Raw genomic sequence first — 25,985 nt, 5'->3', positions numbered from 1 at the left:
ACAAAGATTTATTAAAAAAACTAAAAAAGGGCACTATTTCTGGACCGCTTACGGCAAAGGAAATTGAAGATGCAAAATTCATGTGGATTGTTCACATTCAAAGGAAACATTTTGCAAAGGAGATTCATGATATAACTAAAAACAAGTCAAGTAATATTATACGTCAATTGGGTCTTACAATAGACAACAACGGATTAATTCGATGTGTAGGTAGAATTGAACAGGCAGACATTTCCGAAAACGCAAAACGATTATCTTGCTACCAAAGAAAGAAGCATTTACAAAACTTCTGATTTACAGCTACCATAGGAACTTGTTACATGTTGGAGTTGCTCAAACGTTATCACAAATAAGACAAAAATATTGGATTCCGCAAGGTAGATCAACAGTCCGACATGTTTTACGAACTTGTGGAAACTGCATCCGTTATGAAGGAGGGCCGTATAAGATGCCGCTCATCCCTCCACTCCCCAAGAACAGAGTAACTGAATCAAGTCCGTACACGTACACCGGAATAGACTACTTTGGTCCACTTTATGTAAAAACTGTGAATGGATCTGAAAAAGTATTGGTCTGTTTATACACCTGCTTAGTTGTGCGTTCAATTCATCCGGAACTGATGCTTGATATGACTATCGATCAATTTTTACTTGGATTCCGAAGATTTGTTGCCCGTTGTGGAACCCCAATACAAATTATTTCAGATAATGCTCTACAGTTTAAAGCTGCAAGTAATGTAGTACAACAGGAATGGAAAAAGGTTCTTTATGATTCGGACATTCAAAACTATGTGTCTAACAAGGGCATAAGTTGGAAATTCATAGTAGAATTAGCCCCTTGGATGGGTGGTTTTTACGAGAGACTAGTTGGACTTGCAAAGCGTTCATTGCGAAAAACCATAGGAAAGGTTTGTTTGAGCGTTGAACAATTACGAACACTTTTAACAGAAGTTGAAGCCGTGGTAAATAGTAGACCATTAGCATACATTGGTGAGGATATTGACTCTGATATTGTGTTAACACCGTCTTGTTTCCTCACTCTAAATAAACACACCGGAATACCAGAGCGAACCGATAATGATGAAGATCCAGAATATAAACCACACTTTAGTTCAACTGATAATCTTTTGGAAATTTGAAAAAAAGGTCAAAAACATTTAAACAGATTCTGGAAAGTGTGGCGTGATGATTATCTGCTCAGCATTCGTGAAAGAACAACCGTGAAACTTAAAGAGAAAAGAGTGCGCTCAAATCAGTATCCACAGATTGGTGACATTGTTTTGATCAAGGACAATCTTCCGAGAGGAATGTGGAAAATTGGTAAAATCATAAACTTATCCAAAAGTAGTGACGAACAATGTAGATCAGCAAAGGTATTATTGCCATCGAAGAAAACATTAAACAGAACTTTGAACTTCTTATATCCTTTGGAATGTCATGATAACAATGTTGAACAAACTGACAATGTTAATAATGTTGAACAAAACTCAAAGTGTGAGACGCAAACCACATTTACTAGACCTCAGAGACGTGCTGCGAAACAAGCAAAACAGAAAATCCATGAGTGGACGTCTTCATAGTGAACATTGACTTTAATTTGTGTTAAATACTTTCTGTTCCTTGGGAGTGTCGCGAAGGACGCGAGTTATTTTATTAACTGACATTCTGTGAACAATATTTTTCTATATGGACTATTAATAATTCAATTCAGTTTAACTTTACATTTATTATCAGAAATTTGTGATACTTATTTTAGCAAGTTTGTTTAATGAACAGAAATTATCTCCCTTGAAAACGTGGGCCGAACACAAACAATTAGAACTTTAAATCAGTATCAATGTGGACTGTATTGTTGTAACATCTATATTATTAATAAAACATTAATCAGAAACTAATAGTTTATTCTTTCGCCACAAGTTTTACACACAAAAACGATGTTGTTTGGGGCTTTATCTGCGGGGACAACGTAACTGTGCAATGAAACTTAAAACAAAATATGTAAATTGGTGTAAATTGGTGTCGATGGCAACCATTTAACATTTGCTATATATAAACTTGTTAAATTTAAAGAAAATTGCAAAATCACGTACTTCTGTACCCAATATAGAAACACAGACAATTATATTACTTTACATTTAACAGGAGTTGACAGTTTAAATATATATACTACAATTTTAAGCACCTTTACATCGTTTCTATCTCGGTACAATATCCCATTTAAAAGATTGTGGATTTATTTATGGACTGCATTTGGTACTGGACTGGTATCCTGTGATCTTTTTCTTATCTTTGAAAAGAAACTCTTAGCTTGTTTATTTTAAAACAGAACTTTTGTACGTTCAAACTAACATATTATCTATTATAAAAATAATAACATGTCTGTATCTATTTAAAGTACATTTTCATTATCAAACTGCAGCTTTGGACATCCAACTCTTGACGTTAGGTTGTTTCTTTATGCGTCGTTTTTTCTTTCTATTTTTAGCTTTCTCTGCTGTTCCACCAAGCGGCGCACTGTAAGATATACCAGTTGTCTTTTTACCTCGTGCAGATAATGTTTCATCTTCCTTATTTGATATTGAAATTTTACTAGCAGACGACAAGATACTGTGATAACTTGTAGAAGCAATCGATGGTAGTTTCTTTATTTGTGTGCCTCCTTGTTGTTTTGTTATTACAATAAGCTCTTCGTCATCAGTAGATACAACTTTTGTTGGTAGGTTTAGATCTAATATTCGTTTGTGATGTTCTTTGACTTTTTTTATTTGTTGTCTTTCTTTGATCTTCAATCTTCTTTCGCCATATATTTCTTCCTTAACTGCGTCCACAAGCTTCCTGACAAACAAAATTCAGACATTTAGTCGACCTCTACCACTGTCATAGGAGACTTCGATTACAATGCAATTCAAGTATTTGTCGAAATAATTCATTTAATTGTTTCAATATGAATACATTTGTAATAAAAAAAGGAAATTCAGTTAACTATTTTGTAAAATTAACCGTAGTTTTTTTTAATAAATCGGCTCTATTCATTGAAGTCATACTAAAATTCACTGTAATGTAATGTTGGTTTAATATATACTTGTAATTTATATTTCCATGTACAGCTATAGAGTCTGCTAGTGCATCCATCTCAAACTTGAACAAATGGACACCACATTTCTAAAAATATAATGTTACATTTAGTTAAAAAAAAATTGCTGATTAGCAACGGCGAAAATAAAATTTAATTGTTTATTGTAAAAAGTTGTATACAAAAATGGATGGATTCCTGTTTTAGTGATTCAGTTTGAGAAATATATGTCCATATAAGCGTTTGGTTATTAAACAGTATCAGGGTTTTTTCTTTCTTTATGGTATTGTGTATATGAGTAGAAGGAAAACAAGACTCGAAAACATCTTAAATTTATATGTCTACTTTTTTAAAGTCATAGGAAAATTTAAATTAAAAAATGAATGCTACATATGCTTTTTACAATTAAATGGCTAGTTTTTATTATAAAACTTGTTTATAAATACTGTTTTTTCAAGTAAATTCTATAATTTGTCCAAATTTAGAATAATTTACTTTTTTTTAAATGTTTGCTTCCAGTTAACAATTCGCTGAATACGGATATGTTTTCCGTATGCAGTGAACTGAGCGCCGTGACCTTACTCGTAAAAATCAGGTGATCGCTATACGAATGGATCTGTCATTGAAATAAACTATTAGGTTATTGTAAATGCTATACACGTGCTCAATATCCATGTTTTTTTATGATTGTTTACTATAAGGGGACAATCGGTAAACTACGGCTTCAAAACACGACAATTAATAAGCTGTCATATTTTCACATCATAACAGACTGAGAGAAAAACAAATCACGATTATACGATATGGATGCGTAAAAAATGATTAAATTATATGCACAGAAGACTAAGTTTATGATATATACATGCATTAGTATAAGAAATCAAGAAACAATATTTTTTCACCAGTCATTCGTTTCATACGACTTAAAGGGAAATAATAAATTCTTTATACTGAAGATTTAAAACTACCTTTAAACGCTTGATGAATTCGTCCTTTGTAATGTCAAATTGTACATTTTTATCAAATCCTCTGAGGAGTTCCACAGGTCTTATTCCTAAACGTTTCATGTAAGCCAGTAAACGCTGCATTGCTGTTGCTTGTAAAACTGTAAGAATAATTGTCTGTAATATTTGAAGAACAATTCTTAAAGTTGTTTTAAGGTAGGTGGGGTTTCTTCAAACAAATTGGATTGTGAAATAGGAGGAAATAATCGGTCTAGATCTTAAATGAAATGGGCAAATTCGAGAGAAGAATGTATTTCAACTAAATGAAGAAAATATTGAGTTTATTATATTTTATAATTTTCTTACAAATACAGAATATGTTTTGTTTGCGTCTATATCTATCAACATTGTCAATTAAGGAGTGATAACTTTTTTTATACAGGAATGTATCATGATTTCACCTATTCTGTGTTGGAGCACGAAAATGAGTACCATGACCACTGATCCAAATTTTTCTTTTATTTCCTGGAATCACATTATAAGAGCTATCTTTTCAAATTGAACTTTTAAATTCTAATATATTTTTTTATCACACAACATTCTTAAAAAAAATCTATGGAATTAACACCTACCTCCCCTTGAATTATAATATTTTCTTAATTTCGTATATATGCTTAAGTCATATGAAACTTCAAATTTAAAAAAAAAATATGCATATGGTTTTTTAATAACAAAATGGTTAGTTTTTAATATATAACGTATGTATGTATACTTTTTTCTCAGGAAAATTCTAAATTTGTCCAAATATAAAAGAAGTTTACTTTTTTTTATTGCTTGCTTCCAGCAAACAATTCGCCGACAAGTTTTCCGTATGCAGCATGATCTTTCTCATAAAAATTCGTTGATCGCAATACGCAAGTGCGAAAGGAAAATTACACGTAAACATCGCCCGACATCAAGATAAACTATATCTTATTGTACCTGTTAAACACGTGCTTACCTGAATATCAATGCTTCTGTGTTGATTGTTTACACACGGGTGATAATCTTTAAACTTCGGCTTCAAAACACGGCCATTAATTACCTGCCATATTTTCACAACAACACTGACCGATTGTAATATTTATTGACCATTAAACGAAATGTAAGCGAAAAAAATGATAATATCGTACACAGAAGACTAAGTTGATGATATATGTATGCATTGGTTTAAGAATTGGAAAACTTATTTTTCACCGGTCTTTCTTTTCATATGACTTTTATTCAAAATTAAAAACTTATGATGGTCAATGTAGTCTAGTACTCTACACTGTTTATCCAAACGCACAGGTATCTTTAAAAAAAAATCTTATCCTTATCCATACGTTTTATATTTTGAATGTTTTTCTAGAATGATTAAACGTAAAACTTGTCTTAAAATGAAAATTTGTCCGAAATAAGTTTTGTATATGCATTATATACATGGTATATATCAGAATCTTGTATCAGATGTTTCCTTTCAAAAGTCAGTAACATACCAAATCTTTGTCCAAGAACGTCTGGTGTATGGACTACATCTCCATGTGTAAACTGGAAAGGTCTTTGTCTATTTATCACAAATGCAAGAAGGGTTGTCTCACTTAATACAGGTATATCCTATATAGAAATAAATAATGTATTATTATATAACTTAATGTCAAATAATATATACATATTCTCTCTAGCTTTTCAATTATTTATTTGACATGATCTGCTTTTTACAGAAGTAATTGTAGGATGTTATACTTCGGAAAGGTTGGAAAGTTAACACTAGTATCCAAAATATTGAACAATCCAAAGAAATCCTACGCCTGAGGCAAGCATTAACTATTAAACCATCGGCACCACTAGTAAACCTGACTGTGTTTAACGATAAACAATAAAGCGGATGTTCATTTAAGGGGTAAAAGTTACAGACTGGCAAATAATAAAGCCCTAAAAATAGCTGCATAGGTTTTTTTCAACTAGATAAAATCTTTCTGATTAGAATGAAGAGTAAAATTTACCGTCAGATCCAGTGATTTCAAGACGCTGGTTTTTGTTTCTGCAGCTTCGACAAGGTCCATCGCACCTGTTGTGGTTATTGGATTGTTTCCTATCTAATAACAAAACCCCTATGTTAAAATACGAAGTGTAATGCAACACCAATGTTGGCAACAAAGATTAAGTAGACTTACCCTTTTTCGGATAAGAGAAGTTTTATGGAAATTGGAAATACTACGGTAAAAAAAACGAATTACATTTAATTCTGGAGATATTCCATTAATAAATCCAAATATCTTTATACATCTATAATCATTCATCTTCATATAATATTTTTTTACACTTACCTTTTTTTTGGAATAACAGAATAGTACATTTGTATTTGACCGGCACGTGAGTAATATTTTAACTAGTTAGCTCAACTAGAGGCTCTCAAGAGCCTGTGTCGCTCACCTTGGTCTATGTGCATAATAAACAATGGACACAGATAAATTCATGACAAAATGGTGTTTTAGTGATGGTGATGTGTTTGTAGATCTTACTTTACTGAACATTCTTGTTGCTACAATTATCTCTATCTATAATGAACTTGGCCCAGTAATTTCAGTGGAAAATATTTTCTAAAAATTTACAAAAATTTATGAAAAATGCAAAAAATTAACTATAAAGGGCAATAACTCCTTAAGGGGTCAATTGACTATTTTGGTCATGAAAGTTATTTGTAGATCTTATTTTGCTGAACATTATTGCTGTTTACAGTTTATCTCTATCTATAATAATGTTCAAGATAATAACAAAAAACGGCAAAATTTCCTTAAAATTACCAACTCAGGGCAGTAACCTAACAACGGGTTGTACGATCCTTGTGAAAATATCAGGGCAGATAGATCTTGCTATTTTACCCCTATGTTCTATTTTTAGCCGTGGCAGCCATTTTGGTTGGATGGCCGGGTCACCGAACACATTTTTTTCAATTTGATACCCCAAAGATGATTGTGGCCAAGTTTGGATTAATTTGGCCCAGTAATTTCAGAGAAGATTTTTGTAAAAGATTTCTAAGATTTACGAAAAATGGTTAAAAATTGACTATAAAGGGCAATAACTCCTAAAGGGGTCAACTGACCATTTCGGTCATGTTGACTTATTTGTAAATCTAACTTTGCTGAACATTATTGCTGTTTACAGTTTATCTCTATCTATAATAATATTCAAGATAATAACCCAAAACAGCAAAATTTCCTTAAAAATATCAATTCAGGGGCAGCAACCCAACAACAAGTTGTCCGATTCATCTGAAAATTTCAGGACAGATAGATCCTGACCTGATAAACACTTTTAACCCATGTCAGATTTGCTCTAAATGCTTTGGTTTTTGAGTTATAAGCCAAAAACTGCATTTTACCCCTATGTTCTATTTTTAAACATGGCGGCCATCTTGGTTGGTTGGCCGGGTCACACCACACATTTTTTAAACTAGATACCCCAAAGAGAATTGTGGCCAAGTTTGGATTAATTTGACCCAGTAGTTTCAGAGGAGAAGATTTTTGTAAAAGATTTCTAAGATTTACGAAAAATGTTTAAAAATTGACTATAAAGGTCAATAACTCCTAAAGGGGTCAACTGACCATTTTGGTCATGTTGACTTATTTTTAAATCAAACTTTGCTGAACATTATTGCTGTTTACAGTTTATCTCTATCTATAATAATATTCAAGATAATGACCAAAAACAGTAAAAAATCTCTAAAATTACCAATTCAGGGGCAGCAACCCAACAACGGGTTGTCCGATTCATCTGAAAATTTGAGGACAGAAAGATCTTGACCTGATAAACAATTTTACCCCCATGTCAGATTTGCTCTAAATGCTTTGGTTTTTGAGTTATAAGCCAAAAAATGCATTTTACCCCTATGTTCTATTTTTAGCCATGGCGGCCATCTTGGTTGGTTGGCCGGGTCACGCCACACATTTTTTAAACTAGATACCCCAATGATGATTGTGGTTAAGTTTGGTTTAATTTGGCCCAGTAGTTTCAGAGGAGAAGATTTTTGTAAAAGTTAACGACGACGGACGACGACGACGGACGACGGACGCCAAGTGATGGGAAAAGCTCACTTGGCCCTTCGGGCCAGGTGAGCTAAAAAGTATAGAGTCACCAGGATGAAATATCAACCTGTTCCGACAAATAGTCTATTTTGAAGCCGACAAGATTAGTATTTGTTTTTATTCCTAAATGCCGCATGCTTAGTACATGTTTAAGTTCTTGGTTGAATTCAGTCGGATAAACCATAGAGGTGTATCAATATCCAAAGGGTTTACAATAGGTGTTTGCTTAAATGATCTGATGTCATGAATATGACAGTTATATTGCTTACTTGATTTTACGCATGTTTCAAACAGTAAGATAATTAGAGAAACTGATAATGCGTCACTATAAATCAAGTAAATGTAAAAAATCATATCGTACATTTAAAACCTGTAAAGTAGTGTTCTTTGATAGTGCTCTACTAAGGATCTCAGCAGCTTTCCAGTTAATTCTATTATTTGAAATGTCGAGGGTCTGAAGAGTTCTGTTTCTTTTCAATGCTTCACACAACGATAAGGTGCCTTCATAACCTAACCCATTCCAAGATAAATCTATGGAATTCAAGGATGTATTTACCTACAACCAAAATGTCTTATACAGGCACAATCTATAAAAACAAGGTATTAAATAAAACTGGAAATCAACATCAAGTTAAGAAAACTTCCATTTCTTCTTATAGCTTAATTTCATAATGTAGTTAGTTTTTTTTTAATTTGATGTAACTATCATTTTTTTCTTAAAAATTGATTTTTTCATATTCAACCTATTCATTATGATTTAAAGACATATAGTGCATTATAACTCATCTTAAGAAATAAATTGCACACACTTGATAGTATGGCTAAATCTTTTCGTGTTATGTAAACCTGAAAACTCGGAATTACGCTTAATCAATGTTTGCATGGACGAAGGCAACTAACGCTGAATAAGTCCATGATTTCATGGACTAACACAACATACTTAGTCCATGCTTGCATGGACGAAGGCAACTAACGTTAGCTTAGTCCATGCTTGCATTGAATTACACAACAGATTTAGTTAGTTGCCTTCGTCCATGCATGCATGGAGTCAGCTTAGTTTATTACTATCACTGGGTCGATGCCTCTGCTGGTGGACTATAAGTCCCCGAGGGTATCACCAGCCCAGTAGCTAGCCAGTACTTCGGTACTGGCTTGAAAATACGGATTTTTTGTGTTATTAAAATGTTACAAAATGATAGAAATTATTATAAATTACGTAATGTATCTCCCTCATGCAAAGCTCTGATTCCTTTCACGGATTTGGCTATACTTTTTGGACCTATGTAAAATCCAAAGCTTATATAAAAGATGTAGAGCTATAATCCAAAAGTTACAAAAAGTATAGCCAAATCCGTGAAAGAAATCAGAGCTTTGCATGAGGGAGATACATTCCTTAATTTATAATAATTTTTAACATTTTGGAACAGCAAATTTAATAACACAAAAAATCCGTATTTTCATGCCAGTACCGGAGTACTGGCTACTGGGCTGGTGATACCCTCGGGGACTAACAGTCCACCAGCAGAGGCATCGACCCAGTGGTAGTAATAACATTAAGGGTACCAATTTTTCTACACCAGATGCGCATTTCGACAAAACATGTCTCTTCAGTGATGCTCGTGACCAAAATATGTAAAATCCAAAGCTTATATAAAAGATGTAGAGCTATAATCCAAAAGTTCCAAAAAGTATAGCCAAATCCGTGAAAGGAATCAGAGCTTTGTATGAGGAGATTTAAATTATACTTTGTTAGAGACATCAATGATGAATTGTAGAATTGTCGATTGCAAATATCTTTTTAAATGGCGATGCGAAGGAGAACAGGAACAAGGATATTTTAGATCACAAAAGACCAATGGTCACCGGTAACTCTGCCAACATATTGTTTTTAACGCAATACTGTTTTTTTTTATATAAAAGTCGACAGCACAGTATAATTATATTTTTAAAAAGTGAAAATAACATGTGTTTCTGCAAACAAAATGTAAAAAAAATTTCTTGAAATGTGTATAAAATTTAAGACTGCGCTAGTTTGACTTTTTACAAATCTACAGGACAAGAAACGGGTGATGGTTTGAAACCCCATTTGCATTTTCTACTGTCAATATTTTTGGCATAATTGACTTATGTCGTACATATCTATAATTGTCTGTTAAATTTTAAACATAACATATCGTTCGATCGACTTCATGAATACAATTCTCAACAACTGTACCAATAAAGATCATATTGCCCCTAATTGGGATAGGAGTAGGTATCGACTGTGTAAACATTGCCTGCTATGCCTTAGCTCTTGTCCGTTTATATAGGTCACATTCGAAACAAGATCCAATTGTATCACAAAATCAATATAGAAAACCGGTATAATGAACGTGTTTTCTTTTTAGCTTTGCAAATTTTAAAGTATGCTTCATTAATGAATGACCATCAGTTTGGATACAGATATTCAAAGACAATGCTTACCATAATTCCTTTAAAAACTGCTACGGCACCTTTACCTCTGATCTCATTCCAACTCAGATTCAGTTTTTCCAGCTTTTTATTTTCAGCTATGAAAACAAATGATATCTAAATCTTATTGAGCATTTTCTCAAGATGCCAATGAACACAACTAAACACAGAAAAAGTTTTCCTGTATACCTTAATATATATTGAGGTATATAAGATTTATTTATTACTGAGACAAGTGCTTATGCAACTAACTCTTGTAAGAGTTTTTATAATTATCGGCTTCAATGACCAATTAATGTCAGAAATTTAGAAGAAGAAAAAAATAATAGATATTGGGACATCATAAGAATTCATCAGTTTATAATTAGAAAAGAAAAATTACTGCGTATGATTGCTATCAATTTATTTGCATATCCAAATAATTGAAATGTTATGTTTAATTTCTGATTATAAACCTGTTTATGTAAATTCGCAACAATTACAGTAAACGATGATAAAGATTGAAAATTATACATAAGCAGGGGCATACATACAATTTTTGATATCCATCTAATGAAATACTTATAATGTTCATACAAAAACTTACCTATTGCAGAACCTAAAACGTTTCCACTTCTTGAACAAAATCCATTCTTACTTAAATCGATGTTGTAGATTCTATCATTCTTCTGAAATAAATACATGTAAATAAAGTTTTAGCACTGTAAAATATTCCCATTGATTGATTGAATATTGTTTACTTCGAGTCAAATGACAAATAGTGTATGCATATTCAAGACGAGATCAAATAAACAATCAGTAGAAAGTAGAAAAAGGTGGTCGAGGAAGATTTAAAGGAAGCTTTATTCCTCAAACTGCCATTTTTAAAATTATGGCATGTTGGATAGGGACAGAACTTTGCCTTTTGAAAGCGACGAGCAATTCCATAATAGTGTTATTGCAATGATTTTTGTGTTTTTTTTAAGTATTTAAAAAAGTTGTCTAGTATTCTTTAAATTATATTAACTTAACAAAGAAAAATACTATATAGTTTCTTACCTTATAGGTTGTCTTGTTTCTGTTGGAGATTTGTCTCATTGTCAAGTATACCACATCTTTTGATAATTGTGTTCGGTTTTCTTTTTTAAGGTTTTTTGTTTGTTTATTGTTTAAATTTGTTTTTAGTTAAATTGATTGATAATTTAAAGGTATTATTTTTATTCGTACAGAATCTCATACGTTAATGTTTTACATAAAATAACTAATTAAGAGAGTTCCTAAATATGTTCAACTTACTGCAATAGCTCTTGATAAACTAAGAGCGGCCTCAAAGTCAAACTTATTTTCTACAATAAAAAAAATGATATTTCTAGAAAAAAAACTTATGTAATTTCAATTAATGACACTTAATTTTATCCTATGTACTCTGTATCAGACGTTTCTAAAACTTTTTATACATACAATACCACTGTCACTCTAATATAATTATAATCAATTTAACTATTGTCAGTTTATTGTCTTAATTTTGTATGCCATAACCATTTAATGTAAATGTGTTTGTGCTAATAAAATATTGTCTATATTGTAATAGATAAATTGTCAATAAAAGTACACTGCTAAAGTACACTGTAAAAATAAGACACATGGGTGGCCTCCGGCTGTTGTCTGCTCTATGATTGGGTGGTTGTCTCTGTGACACATTCCCAATTTCCATTTTCAGTTTATGCTTGATAAATAACATATTTTAGTTAAATTGTTAATGTTATAGTCGAAATAATGTAAAAGAGCTTGATTCAAATATCAGGATATTTTGAAAGAGTGCAATGAAGGTTATTTTCTGGACGTCATAGATTGATCATCTGTCGCAGATGAAAATAGAAATGTACAGTTTTAATGTGTAGCAATTTTGTAATGTTTTCGATATGGTACAACAACACTTTGTGACATATTGAGAACGTCCCAGTTTCAGAACATTTAACTAATAATTTAACGGTATTTCAGTTGTGATTAGTTATCAAAAGTACCAGGATTATAATTTAGTACGCCAGACGCGCGTTTCGTCTACATAAGACTCATCAGTGACGCTCATATCAAAATAGTTATAAAGCCAAACAATGCAAAGTTGAAGAGCATAGATAATCCAAAATTCCAAAAAGTTGTGCCCAATACGGCTAAGGTAATCTATTCCTGGGACAAGAAAATCCTTAGTTTTTCGAAAAATTCAAAGTTTTGTATCAGGAAATTTATAAAAATGATCACATTATTGATATTCATGTCAACACCGAAGTGCTGACTACTGGGCTGGTGATACCCTCGGGGACGAAACGTCCACCAGCAGTGGCATCGACCCAGTGGTGTAAATAGTTATCAAAAGTACCAGGATTATAATTTAGTACGACAGACGCGCGTTTCGTCTACATAAGACACCGTGTAACAGATTTTAATAATCTAATAATCCTTTAGATTACAGCTAATTCACAAATTGTATTATTCAACACTCGCAAATAATTTATAAATGTGAAGAAAAAAACATTTATCTATCAAATCGATGTTATTACCTGATAAATTCAGTTGTTGGAGAAACTGTGATTGCATCATAGCAATCGATAAATATTTTGCTGCTGTAGGACCAAGTCCATTTTTGGAAATATTCTGAAAAAAATAACAAATAAAGTTTCATCGTTATTGAAATGAAAGGTAATCTACTAAACTTGGTATAGTACTTAATTTTATAAAAGAAATTATGAAATACGTACATGTTCATTGTTGAAGGCCGTACGGTGACCTATAGTTGTTAATTTCTGTGTCATTTTGGTCTTTTGTGGATAGTTATCTCATGGGCAATCATACCACATCTTCTTTTTTATATGCTCTTTATTATTGAAAAATGTTTACACTCACCACATTCTTTCTGTTTTGATTGGTTATCAGGTCGAAAGTTAACTAGCAATCATGCTTATGATCAACATTCAGCCTATGATTATTTTTTGTCTATAACACGTATAGGATTTTATTTCAATAACATGTAATAAAGGGCTGTGCTTTAGCACATGATACGCCCGTTGCTCTTTTAACTTGTCTTTTATGCTTTAAATGAATTTATATGATCAACTAGAAATATATATACAAATCAAAAGGGATGTTACATTAATATATTCACCAAAGTTTCATAAAATCCCCCTTTTTTAAGTATAAAAATTCATTACTTAAGAAAAAGTAAAATCTAAAATTTATAAAAATGGAAAGGGAGCTTATGTCAATAGATATAAACAATTTATCAAAGTTGCATAAAATTTTGTGAAAGTGTTAGTTATTGTCCCAAAATTGGAAAATCCCCCCTTTTTTAAGCATAAAAATTCATAACACGGAAATGTAAAATCTGAAATTTATAAAAATTGAAAGGGAGCTTACATCAATAGATATAAAAAATTCACCAAAGTTTCATGGACATTGGTGAAAGCCTTTTTGAGTTATTGTCCGAAGTGTTGAAAATCCCCCTTTTTTTATGAATAAAGCCCCATATATCAAAACTTAAAATCTGAAATTTATAAAAATTGAAAGGGAGCTTACATCAATAGATATAAACAATTCACCAAAGTTTCATGGACATTGGTGAAAGCCTTTTTGAGTTATTGTCCGAAGTGTTGAAAATCCTCCTTTTTTCATGAATAAAGCCCCATAAATCCAAAACATAAAATCTGAAATTTATAAAAATTGAAAGGGAGCTTACATCAATAGATATAAACAATTCACCAAAGTTTCATGGGCATTGGTGAAAGCCTTTTTGAGTTATTGTCCGAAGTGTTGAAAATCCCCCTTTTTTTATGAATAAAGCCCCATATATCCAAAACTTAAAATCTGAAATTTATAAAAATTGAAAGGGAGCTTACATCAATAGATATAAACAATTCACCAAAGTTTCATGGACATTGGTGAAAGCCTTTTTGAGTTATTGTCCGAAGTGTTGAAAATCCTCCTTTTTTCATGAATAAAGCCCCATAAATCCAAAACATAAAATCTGAAATTTATAAAAATTGAAAGGGAGCTTACATCAATAGATATAAACAATTCACCAAAGTTTCATGGGCATTGGTGAAAGCCTTTTTGAGTTATTGTCCGAAGTGTTGAAAATCCCCCTTTTTTTATGAATAAAGCCCCATATATCCAAAACTTAAAATCTGAAATTTATAAAAATTGAAAGGGAGCTTACATCAATAGATATAAACAATTCACCAAAGTTTCATGGACATTGGTGAAAGCCTTTTTGAGTTATTGTCCGAAGTGTTGAAAATCCTCCTTTTTTCATGAATAAAGCCCCATAAATCCAAAACATAAAATCTGAAATTTATAAAAATTGAAAGGGAGCTTACATCAATAGATATAAACAATTCACCAAAGTTTCATGGGCATTGGTGAAAGCCTTTTTGAGTTATTGTCCGAAGTGTTGAAAATCCCCCTTTTTTTATGAATAAAGCCCCATATATCCAAAACTTAAAATCTGAAATTTATAAAAATTGAAAGGGAGCTTACATCAATAGATATAAACAATTCACCAAAGTTTCATGGACATTGGTGAAAGCCTTTTTGAGTTATTGTCCGAAGTGTTGAAAATCCTCCTTTTTTCATGAATAAAGCCCCATAAATCCAAAACATAAAATCTGAAATTTATAAAAATTGAAAGGGAGCTTACATCAATAGATATAAACAATTCACCAAAGTTTCATGGGCATTGGTGAAAGCCTTTTTGAGTTATTGTCCGAAGTGTTGAAAATCCCCCTTTTTTATGAATAAAGCCCCATAAATCCAAAACTTAAAATCTGAAATTTATAAAAATTGAAAGGGAGCTTACGTCAATAGATATAAACAATTCACTTAAGTTTCATGGAAATTGGTGAAAGTGTTTTTGAGTTATTGTCCGAAGTGTGGACGACGGACGGACGGACAACGGTATACCATAATACGTCCCGTCTAAAAGACGACGGGCGTATAAAAACGTTCACATAGGACTTAATATATATACATGCGCTGGTTCAAAAAACTTCTTCGTAATTATCATCACCAGGCTGCCTCTCGTTTCATATCGATGTAATGACAAACTCAATTTGAAACTAAGTAAGTGATGCTATATCTAAATTGGTAATCAAAGATAACTAATGAAGTCTACTTTGGTAAAGGAGCTGGTAACATTAGAACAGTCATAGCTGTCCGCATTCTGGATTTAATCACGAAGGTGTCTGTTACATGCCTTCTTTTAATGTTTGCCTTTATTTTGGTTATATTATTGATATACATAACTTACAAGTCTACAAATTGAAGAATTTTCCAATAACATTTCGGAAACATATTTGCATCCTTCATCCTGAAGGTCAACTGCATCCAGGTTAAGTGTTTCTATTTTCATGTTTTCCTAAAACATAAGTCATTTAAGCTATATATCATATGTGACAAGTCGCTTCATACGAGTTTGCTTGAAAATATCATAATCAAAATGCGACCAAGACTTTAATAAATTGAACTTTGACAGGAAAACTTAATGATAATTCCACTGGTTTGGTTTGTTGATGTTACGCTTGTTTAATATATGAAAAAAATGAAAACACAAAACGAAGAACTTGAAAAGCTATATAAGCGATTTTTTAATGAATACGAAAAGACGTAAAATGGAGAATATGTGTAGGAAATAACTTTGTAAATTATAAAGTAAAGAAATGTTTATGCAAATGTTTATTTTTCCATCCCTGATTTGATTTTTTTCAATATATCTTATAGAATGTTTTAAATATTTTATGTTAAAATATTTGACACGTCCATGGAACTAGTTTCTCTATTTGAATTTAAATTCGATCATTATTTGATACAATTTAGTCTTGTCTCTCATCCGTCAAAAGTCAGTATTTCGTTGAAGGTATGTTCCTGTGGGTCTTAACTAAGACATTTTAGTAGTTCAGTACTTGACTGACTTATTTCCTATTGGTCATGTATATATCATCAATACAGTGGTCAGGTTGTTAAGCTGAATCTTTGTGTCAGCCATCCAGTAAAAAAACTCATCATAGATATTAGGTTCAATTGTAAAAGACTCATCAGCTACATCCGAATCACAAAAGATATTTAAAAAAGGTCAAATTAAGACCTTTGAATAGAGGTATACTGCTTTTGCCTTTATTTACGAAGTTGAAGAAGGTTAAGGACCCAACAACATTTTAAGGATCTTGACCTTATCTATCCTAGTTTACTTACTGTTAAAGCCAAACACAGTGGTCTAATTGCTGTTGGTCCTATGGATCGTGAAGATAAAGACATCATTGGTTTATCCAAAGTATCTATTATCTTCTGCTGCGGAGTATGATTTCCAAGATTGAAACAAGCCGTTTTATATATATGAATACAAGTTTCTGCATTTGTTTTCTGTTCTAAAATTACAAATGCAATTTCGTATTAACGTTAACATTCATTTTAGTTAATCATTAATTGTGTAAAGGTGTTTCTGTCTTGGAGCAAGTTCCCATGCAATGTGATTTTCATTTTATCTGTTAAGCAGTAAAATAGATTATGTCATATTTGAAGTAAGAACTCAATTTTTGAACAAAATATGTTCATAAATTCTACACTAATGCTTAACTAGTTGTATAGAGTTTGTGAACTGTCTATTTCTCGGATTAACAACTGTATTTAATATGAAGACGATGCAACAGAAGGCATTTATTTTTACAATCACAATGTTCACATCCTTCTGCTATATATCATTGCGGCAAATACAATAGTATCGGTATTTCAGATTGATTTCAAAACAAATGTATTTGTTTTCATGTAAACTTATTTTGATCTGTGAAACCAGTTGTATCTACATTACCGGTATCTGGTATGAAGTAAAAGAGGGGTGAAACATACCAGAGTGACAGACAAACTCATAGATCGAAAATAAACTGTCAACGCCATGGCTTAAAAAGAAAAAAGACAAACAAACAAATAATAGAACACAATACACAACATAGAAAACTAAAGACAAAGCAACATGAACCCCACCAAAAAATTGTGGTGATCTCAGGTGCTCCCGAAGGGTGAACATTGCTCCACATGTAGCACCCGTTGTGTTGCCCAAGTTATGACAAGTGATAATGTTCTGGGGGATATTTATCTCTTTTGCAATCATATCACATCTCCTTATTTACAAACATACTAGTAGTATACGTTTTAAGCATTCTAAACATTAGAATAAGAAACAGGAGCAAATTAATACTCTGCATAAACCCATTGTCTTCGATAGTAAACCAATTTTGATCTTAAGAGATCTTGAAAAACTTAACAATAAATTATTTAGTCATTTTTGGTCTTTTAATCCTTTCAAAAATTGATCCATTGCAGTTAATGCAGTACTGTTCAGGCAATTCGCTTAAAGTCAATTACGATCTGTTCAGTTGATGTTCCGAATATTCGCTCAGTTTAAAGAAAAACAACAAAAATATCGAACTTCAAGGAAAATTCAAAACGGAAAGTCCCTTAATTGTTGACCAAATCAAAAGATCAACCACATCAAACACATCAAACGAATAAAATTTAACTGTATATATCAACAACATACTGCATTGTCTGGAAAGGTAATGAGCAGCACTGGATTGGCATTTAATGGTATCATAAAAGAGTGAAAGAATAAATTGTTTCATTAAATGAACCTATCTATGTGCATCAATGACTCAAGTGTTTCATTAAATAAATAATTATGTAAAAAATAATGTAGTTTTTCCTGTAATTGTATAGGCCATAACAACACAATATGTCAGTATATGTTTTTAATGTTGTACATGTAGGTTGCGTCAATAATAGTCTATTCTATTAAGTTTATATTGGAGGAGGGGGGCTTATGTAATATAAGCAATGACACTTATGTTCAAGTCATTATTATATTTTATTAAATGATATGAGCAAATACGCCTTTATACGGATAAATCAGCATGTGCAATACTGAAAACGTTCCACTGTCGATATAAATCAAGATTTAATATTGCTCTTCGAACAGGGCCAATACGGAAAAAAACAGAGTCATTACAGAAAAAAGCGGGAAAAAAAGTCTTATTTTCCCTAGGGCTAATACAGGACGTCCACTTCCGGTTTTCAATTTTCTTAAGCCATTACTTAACTTTGGAAGTATCGTCATGCAGAAAAACATTTGTATAATATTTTTAAAATTAAAATCATAAAATAAACAGATTGAATGATGTGCAATGTTTTGTAACGTCTTAAAGTTTTGAACGGAAAATACAGGACCAATACAGAAAAAAGCGGGAGAAAGCCGTATTGACCCATAGACTAATACGGGACGTTCCCTTCCGGTTTTTAACTTATAATCATTTAATAAAAGTGTTATGAACTGGCTGTTTCTGTATTGACCCTACGGGTCTCGAGGCCAATACAGAAAAACCTTGAATCTATACCAGTGCCAATACAGAAACAACCAGTTAATAACACTATAATTATTATTCTTCTAATATAAAAAAAAAAAAAAAAAACACAACGCATTTACGTATTGTAAAGATGAGGAAATAGAAAATAAAGAATTTCAAAAATAAAAGTGTTTTATAATAATGAACAAATCATGCACACGTCATTTCTATTTAGAACCCTTGCTTCAAAAGCTTTCTTGTAAGTAGCAATCATAATGTCGTCCGAAAAAACATATGAATATGACGATAGTTCTATCGTGATAACTATATACTATCATAAGAACCCTTATTTCAAAAACGTCGAAGTCAAAGAAGTCAGACCTGGTAAGAACCACAAGCCCGGGAGTGTCGATTCAGCTTGGAAACATATACAACATTTGCGGCCTGCTGATTTATTCTGGTATAATATTGGTTACAGGCAAAGAAAAGGTTGAATGGCCAATTTCAATCAACTGAAATGACCGTATAATTTGTACTTGATTTGCCTTGATAATACCCGATAAAACTAGATCTGAATTAAATCTAGATTTCGAACAGTCTAAATTGAACTGACATTTACTTTTTCAAAACATGTCCCAATTATTACTGTGTAGGTATTATTTTGTCTCGATTGTGTATCAACAACGGATCCATTTGGGCTTACAAAATGTAAATAGTTGTGACAACGATAACATACGAAAAACGTATCAATAATTATCAAAGGTGCCAGGATTGTAATTTAGTACGCCAGACGCGCGGTTCGTCTACATAAGACTCATCAATGACGCTCATATCAAAATATGTATAAAGCCAAACATGTACAAAGTTGAAGAGCATTGAGGATCCAAAATACCAAAAAGTTGTGCCAAATACGGCTAAGGTAATCTATGCCTGGGATAAGAAAATCCTTAGTTTTTCGAAAAATTGAAAGTTTTGTAAACAGGAAATTTATAAAAATGACCACATTATTGAACTTTATGTCAACACCGAAATGTTGACTACTGGGCTGGTGATACCCTCAGAGACGAAATGTTCACCAGCAGTGGCATCGACCCAGTGGTGTACATAGTTATCAAAGGTACCAGGATTGTCATTTAGTACGCCAGACGCACGTTTCTTCTACATAAGACTCATCAGTGCGCTCATATCAAAATATATATAAAGCCAAACATGTACAAAGTTGAAGAGCATTGAAGATTAAAAATTCCAAAAATTTGTGCCACATACGACTAAGGTAATCTATGCCTGGGATAAGAAAATTCTTAGTTTTTCGAAAAATTGAAAGTTTTGTAAACAGGAAATTTATAAAAATTACCACGTTATTGATATTCATGTCAACACCGAAAGGTTGACTACTGGGCTGGTGATACCCTCGGGGACGAAACGTTCACCAGCAGTGGCATCGACCCAGTGGTGTAAATAGTTATCAAAGGTACCAGGATTGTAATTTAGTACGCCAGACGCGCGTTTCGTCTTTATAAGACTCATCAGTGACGCTCATATCAAAATATGTATAAAGCCAAACATGTACAAAGTTGAAGACCATTGCGGATCCAAAATTCCAAGAAGTTGTGCCAAATACGGCTAAGGTAATCTATACCTGGGATAAGAAAATTCTTAGTTTTTCGAAAAATTGAAAGTTTTGTAACGGGAGATTTATAAAAATGACCACATTATTGATATTAATGTCAACACCGAAATGTTGACTACTGGGCTGGTGATACCCTTAGGGGACGAAACGTCCACCAGCAGTGGCATCGACCCAGTTGTGTAAATAGTTATCAATGGTACCAGGATTGTAATTCAGTACGCCAGACGCACGTTAACTGATAACGAAAATTAGTCAGCGGAACTTTATCATTCTCCATTAAATTTTCCGTACATATCATTTAAATCATAACAAGAAAAATGTAAACCATATATATAAATATATACAAAGGGTGCGAAACCAAAAATTAGTGGGAGGGTGGGTGGTTAAAAATAAAACAAGCAAAGGTCGAAGAAAACAGGAACATCACGCTTAAAAGAAAACAACGACTTAACGACGCACGACAGCCCTTAAAATACATAATAAACAGAAAAACAAACCAAGTGCTGAGGCGAACTCATGTGCTGTGAAAAGGTGTGCATTTTCTTTTCCATGATTTAACAACCGCGGAAAGAGGACACCATGGAGCTATGACTTCGACTTATAACATATTTGTGGTTATATGTGACGTAGATACCCCATAACGGAATTCAAATCATGGTGGCAATCGTAACACGTTCACCATAATAGTAAAACAAAAATTATTGGGTATCCGTCTATGACACAAAATTAGTACATGCACAGCACAAAACGCTTGTATACTGTTTTTAGTGTCGTTGCTTTTAAATATTTTGAGGCGAGCCATATTGATTTTGTGAATATCACATACATGTAAGTCGACACTGATTTTTTAAGAGCTAGAGCCCTTAAACTAGAGGCTCTTAAGAGCCTGTGTCGCTCATCTTGGTCTATGTGCATATTAAACAAAGGACACAGATGGATTCATGACAAAATTGTGTTTTGGTGATGGTGATGCGTTTGTAGATCTTACTTTACTGAACATTCTTGCTACTTACAATTTTCTCTATCTATAATGAACTTGGCCCTTTAGTTACAGAGGAAAATATTTTATGTAAAAATTTACAAAAATTTACCAAATTAATGAAAATTGTTAAAAATTGACTATAAAGGGCAATAGGTCCTTAAGGTTGCACTTTGTGAATACAGCTGTTTCTCAAAACACGCCTCTTTTGGGGAGATCTTGAATATTCATTGAAAATTAAGTTTGTTTACATACTGGTTCCCAGTTATGCTCTCTGTGTTCCATCTCACAGAGACATAACTTGTGAATGTTACCAGTAAATAAACATGTGCATACTGTTTATATTGAAATCTGTGGTAACCTTTCATTCGAGGTAGGGGTAGTTAAGAAAATTAGTGTTAGTTTAAACTCTGACAAGTTCAGGGCATATAAACGTTGAAAATATGCCACACAGCACTATATTTTGAGCTTTTTTCAAAAATTCATAGTAAAAGTGTTACAGTTTTAGCCGTAAAAGGAGTTTCTATGGGAAATTGCATTGTCAATATTTACAGAAATGCAACCTTAAGGGGTCAACTGACCATTTAGGTCATGTAGATTTATTTGTAGATCTTACTTTGATGAACATTATTGCTATTTACAGTTTATCTGTATCTATAATAGTGTTCGAGATAATAACCAAAAACGGTAAAATTTCCTTAAAAATTACCAATTAGGGGCAGCAACCCAACAACCAGTTGTCCAATTCATCTGTAAATTTTAGGGCAGATAGATAATGACTTGATAAACAAATTAACCCCTTGTCAGATTTGCTCTGAATGCTTTGGTTTCAAGAGTTATAAGCAAACATCTACATTTTACCCCTATCTTCTATTTTTAGCAATGGCGACCATCTTGGTTTGTTGGCTGGGTCACCGCACACTATTTTTTTTAAACTAGATACCCTTATAATGATTGTGGACAAGTTTGGTTCAATTTCGCCCATCAGTTTCAGAGGAGAAGATGTGCGTAGAAGATTACAAAAATTTACGAAAAATTGATAAAAAATTACTATAAAGGACAATTACTCCTTCAGGGGTCAACTGACCATTTTAGTCATGTTGACTTATTTGTAGATCTTACTTTGTTAATCATTATTGCTGTTTTCAGTTTATCTCTATCTATACATATAATAATATTCAAGATGATAACCAAAAACAGCAAAATTTCCTTAAAATTGCCAATTCAGGGGCAGCAACCCAACAACCGGTTGTTCGATTCATCTGAAAATTTCAGGACAAATAGATCTTGACTTTGTTAACAATTTTATCCCTGTCAGATTTGCTCTTAATGCTTTGGTTTCCGAGTTATAATCCAAAATCTACATTTTACCCCTATGTTCTATTTTAGCCATTGCAGCCATCTTGGTTGGTTGGCCGGGTCACCAGACACATTTTTAAAACTCGATACCATAATGATGATTGTGGCCAAGTTTGGTTAAATTTGGCCCAGTATTTCAGAGGAGAAGATTTTTGTAAAAGTTAACGACGACGACGGACGACGGACGCCAATTGATGAGAAAAGTTCACTTGGCCCTTTGGGCCAGGTGAGCTAATAAAAATGGGAAAACGAATAGAAACATCCAGAGCATACATTCAGTTATGTTGGTCGTATTTAAGAAACTATATGAATTCGGTATTTAAGTTTCAAAATAATAACTTTTATAAACAATAGTATTTGTGATCTGTCGTTATTTTTTTTTTTCAGGTCATGTTACTGTCTTTTTCCTGTTTGATAAAATCTGTTTTCCCTTGGTCGCTTCTGCCTACTTATCCTTTTGTTAAGCTTAAAATTTAAGCATTTTTACTAATGTATAACACTGTTTGGATCCTCATAAATTTGTTATTTAAATAATGAACAGAACCTTCATCTGTTAGTTGCTGAACATCAAATGGACAACTTTCCTATCCTATTATTTAAAAACTGATACAATTGAATACTTTTAGGCCATGTTTATTCCTTACGGACAGAAAATACTAATATTATATATTACCTTTTTTGGGGGGTACTATATCCAAATCTGTATCAAAATCTGATGAAATTTCCTCTGGATATATGACCTTTTTACACTCCTCATCTTTATCCTCAGAGTTTTGACTTGATATATCTTCAGATGTTTCGTCAATTTTGAAAGTTACCGTACTTTTTTTGTCATTCATTTTCTTTTTAAACGTTCAAAAGTATTGGTCGAAAAACAATTGTTGTATTCTAACTTTTCCTTAGTAACATCCATTTGTCATGTTTTAAACTCATATATAGTAGTTTTTGCGCTTGCTTTGAAAATATTTTGTTCCATGACGATAAACGTCAATCTTTATTAATATTTAACAGAAATATCATTCGGAATCGTGATGAGTTATATCTTTTAACTTTATCATGTGCATCATCCGAATTATTTATTCATAAATTCGATAATTTGTAGTTCTTAGTTGTTATATTCTTATTCATTATTACATGTCTTTAGGGAAATATAGTTGTAACGGAAGGATTATTGTCTGACACTTACACTCTCGTAACATATTCAATTCGATTATCATGAAAATTAGATGTGGGATGTGGTATGCAAATGAGACATATATTCACCAGAGTACAATTGAAGTGAATTTAAGAAACTGTAGGTAACCAAACGGCCTTTAACAATGAGCATAATATGACAACACTGCATTGAAAAATGCGGTTTGTTTTCATTTTAACGATTAGAAAGAGTATTCGGGAAATTTTAGACTTTAACTGATGAACTGTTCTGTAATAAATTGTCAATTAATATATTGTTTAACTAATTAATTTATATAATCATAATTATTGATTTTCAAAATGTGTCCGTCAATGTAAATCTATTTGCCTCCGAATTGGAGAAAACCCCCTTCAAAACGTTTTATAACATTTATCCAGCACTCGATCCTTCTACTTTACAAATACAAGTTGACATATAAAATGAAGCGATAAACGTATAGTATATTTACATAGTGTAAAGATGAGCTATGCAAGAAATATTGAAAGCTTGTTTTAAATTACAACAATGCCTAACATCATCAAATCCTAGTGTCTACACTTTAATGCATCTTTATGGTCATACAATTAAACTATTCTAATGTATGGTGGCAATGAAATATGGGGAACTCAACCACTTCAGTTGCATGTAAGAAGAAAAATTAATACATTTGACAAAAGGTTTATTCAAAAGACATATCTCAAAGATTACACAAAATAAAAGCAAGTGATTTTGCTATTATGTCTGAAATAGGAAGATTTCTTACATATATATTTATATGTTTTGGCTATGTTAAAATATGAGGACAGGTTAGAGAAAATAAAAAGTAAAATAACAAAAACACCGTTCTCTGAGGAAAATTCAAAACGGAAAGTCCTCTATCAAATGGCAAAATCAAAAGCTCAAACATATTCAGCGAATAGACAACAACTGTCTAATTCCTCACTTGGTCTAGCGCAACTACAAAATTTCAATGCTGGTATCTCTGATAAGTTTATTTACAACCTCGATGCCACTGCTGGTGGAGTTTTTATTCCCCGAGGGTATTATCAACCCAGTTGTCGTCACATCTGTATTGACATGAATTTTTATTGATACGGTCATAATTATAAATTAATTGTTAACAAAACTTTGAATTTTTGAAATACAAAGGCTGTTTTACCTCATGAATAGATTACCCAAGGTGTATTTGGCAAAACTTTTAGAAATTGTTGGTCCTTTATGCTCTTCAATTCCGTACTTTTTTCGTCTTTTATAAATAAAAAAAAATATTAGAGAGCCACTGATGAGTCTACTGTAGACGAAGCGCGCGTCTAGTGGAAATACAAAATTTCAATCCTGGTATCTATGATGAGTTTATTTTATCATATCTACGGTTGTACTTTATCCAAAAATAATAAAAGAGGAGTTAAATCAGATAAAGTAACTTTTATAATAGAATGTGCTGTGACTTTACTTGTATCATTATTTAGCCAGAAAAGGAGTCGGGTGATCTCATTATTTCTTTTTCTTATCTGAAAGCATATTATTAGAGCTATCTTCAAATTATATGGTGTATTTTTTTATCACACAAAATTGGGTTTTTCATGCATAATCCATACAAAATCAGACAATTTTATACAACCCGAGTTGAGCTGTTTGGATCTCTTAGAGATATTTTTATTTTAATATTTGACTGAATTGAATCAAACTCTCAAGAAAATTTCCAAATTCGAGACAAATGCAATTCCAAATTAATTTCCATCGGTTGTGCTGCTTGAGATTTAAAAATGAACTCTGATAATATTTCTGACTTCCTTTTATTTCTCAGATATATTTTAATTTTTCTTTCCATGTTTTCTTTTCTCTTTTTAAATCTTAAAAAAATGATATATGGATGGGAGCATCACTCTAGGAGACTTTGGTGATTGTAA

The 25,985-nt window shown here is 32.2% G+C and overlaps 1 protein-coding gene across 1 annotated transcript; it reads right to left on the bottom strand.

The window, feature by feature from the left end:
• Window positions 1–1,883: 1,883 nt before the first annotated feature.
• Window positions 1,884–23,861, bottom strand: LOC143048097 (uncharacterized). The gene is made up of 13 exons (XM_076221547.1): window positions 23,575–23,861; window positions 16,793–16,965; window positions 15,852–15,959; window positions 13,111–13,204; window positions 11,849–11,898; window positions 11,160–11,241; window positions 10,586–10,671; window positions 8,484–8,678; window positions 6,041–6,133; window positions 5,534–5,651; window positions 4,041–4,177; window positions 3,082–3,161; window positions 1,884–2,834 (listed from the first exon to the last, which is right to left on the bottom strand). The coding sequence occupies exons 1-13, from the start codon at window positions 23,738–23,740 to the stop codon at window positions 2,408–2,410; spliced, it is 1,809 nt and encodes a 602-aa protein (XP_076077662.1). The 5' UTR covers window positions 23,741–23,861; the 3' UTR covers window positions 1,884–2,407.
• Between the last annotated feature and the right edge of the window lie 2,124 nt (window positions 23,862–25,985).

The sequence above is a fragment of the Mytilus galloprovincialis genome, chromosome 10 (genome assembly GCF_965363235.1).
Source record: "Mytilus galloprovincialis chromosome 10, xbMytGall1.hap1.1, whole genome shotgun sequence".
NCBI lineage: Eukaryota > Metazoa > Mollusca > Bivalvia > Mytilida > Mytilidae > Mytilus > Mytilus galloprovincialis.
Note: the sequence above shows the minus strand (reverse complement) of the source record. Positions and strands in the feature narration are given on the sequence as shown.

What these genes read in the sequence shown, in the direction of transcription:
- LOC143048097 (XM_076221547.1), bottom strand. Translation starts at nt 23,740, where the DNA reads ATGAATGACAAAAAAAGTACGGTAACTTTCAAAATTGACGAAACATCT. An exon ending in CGTTTTAGGTTCTGCAATAG is followed by an intron (nt 10,672 to 11,159) that starts GTAAGTTTTTGT and finishes TTGTTTTCATAG; the next exon opens with CTGAAAATAAAAAGCTGGAA. An exon ending in CATGGAAATATAAATTACAA is followed by an intron (nt 2,835 to 3,081) that starts GTATATATTAAA and finishes TTTGTTTGTCAG; the next exon opens with GAAGCTTGTGGACGCAGTTA.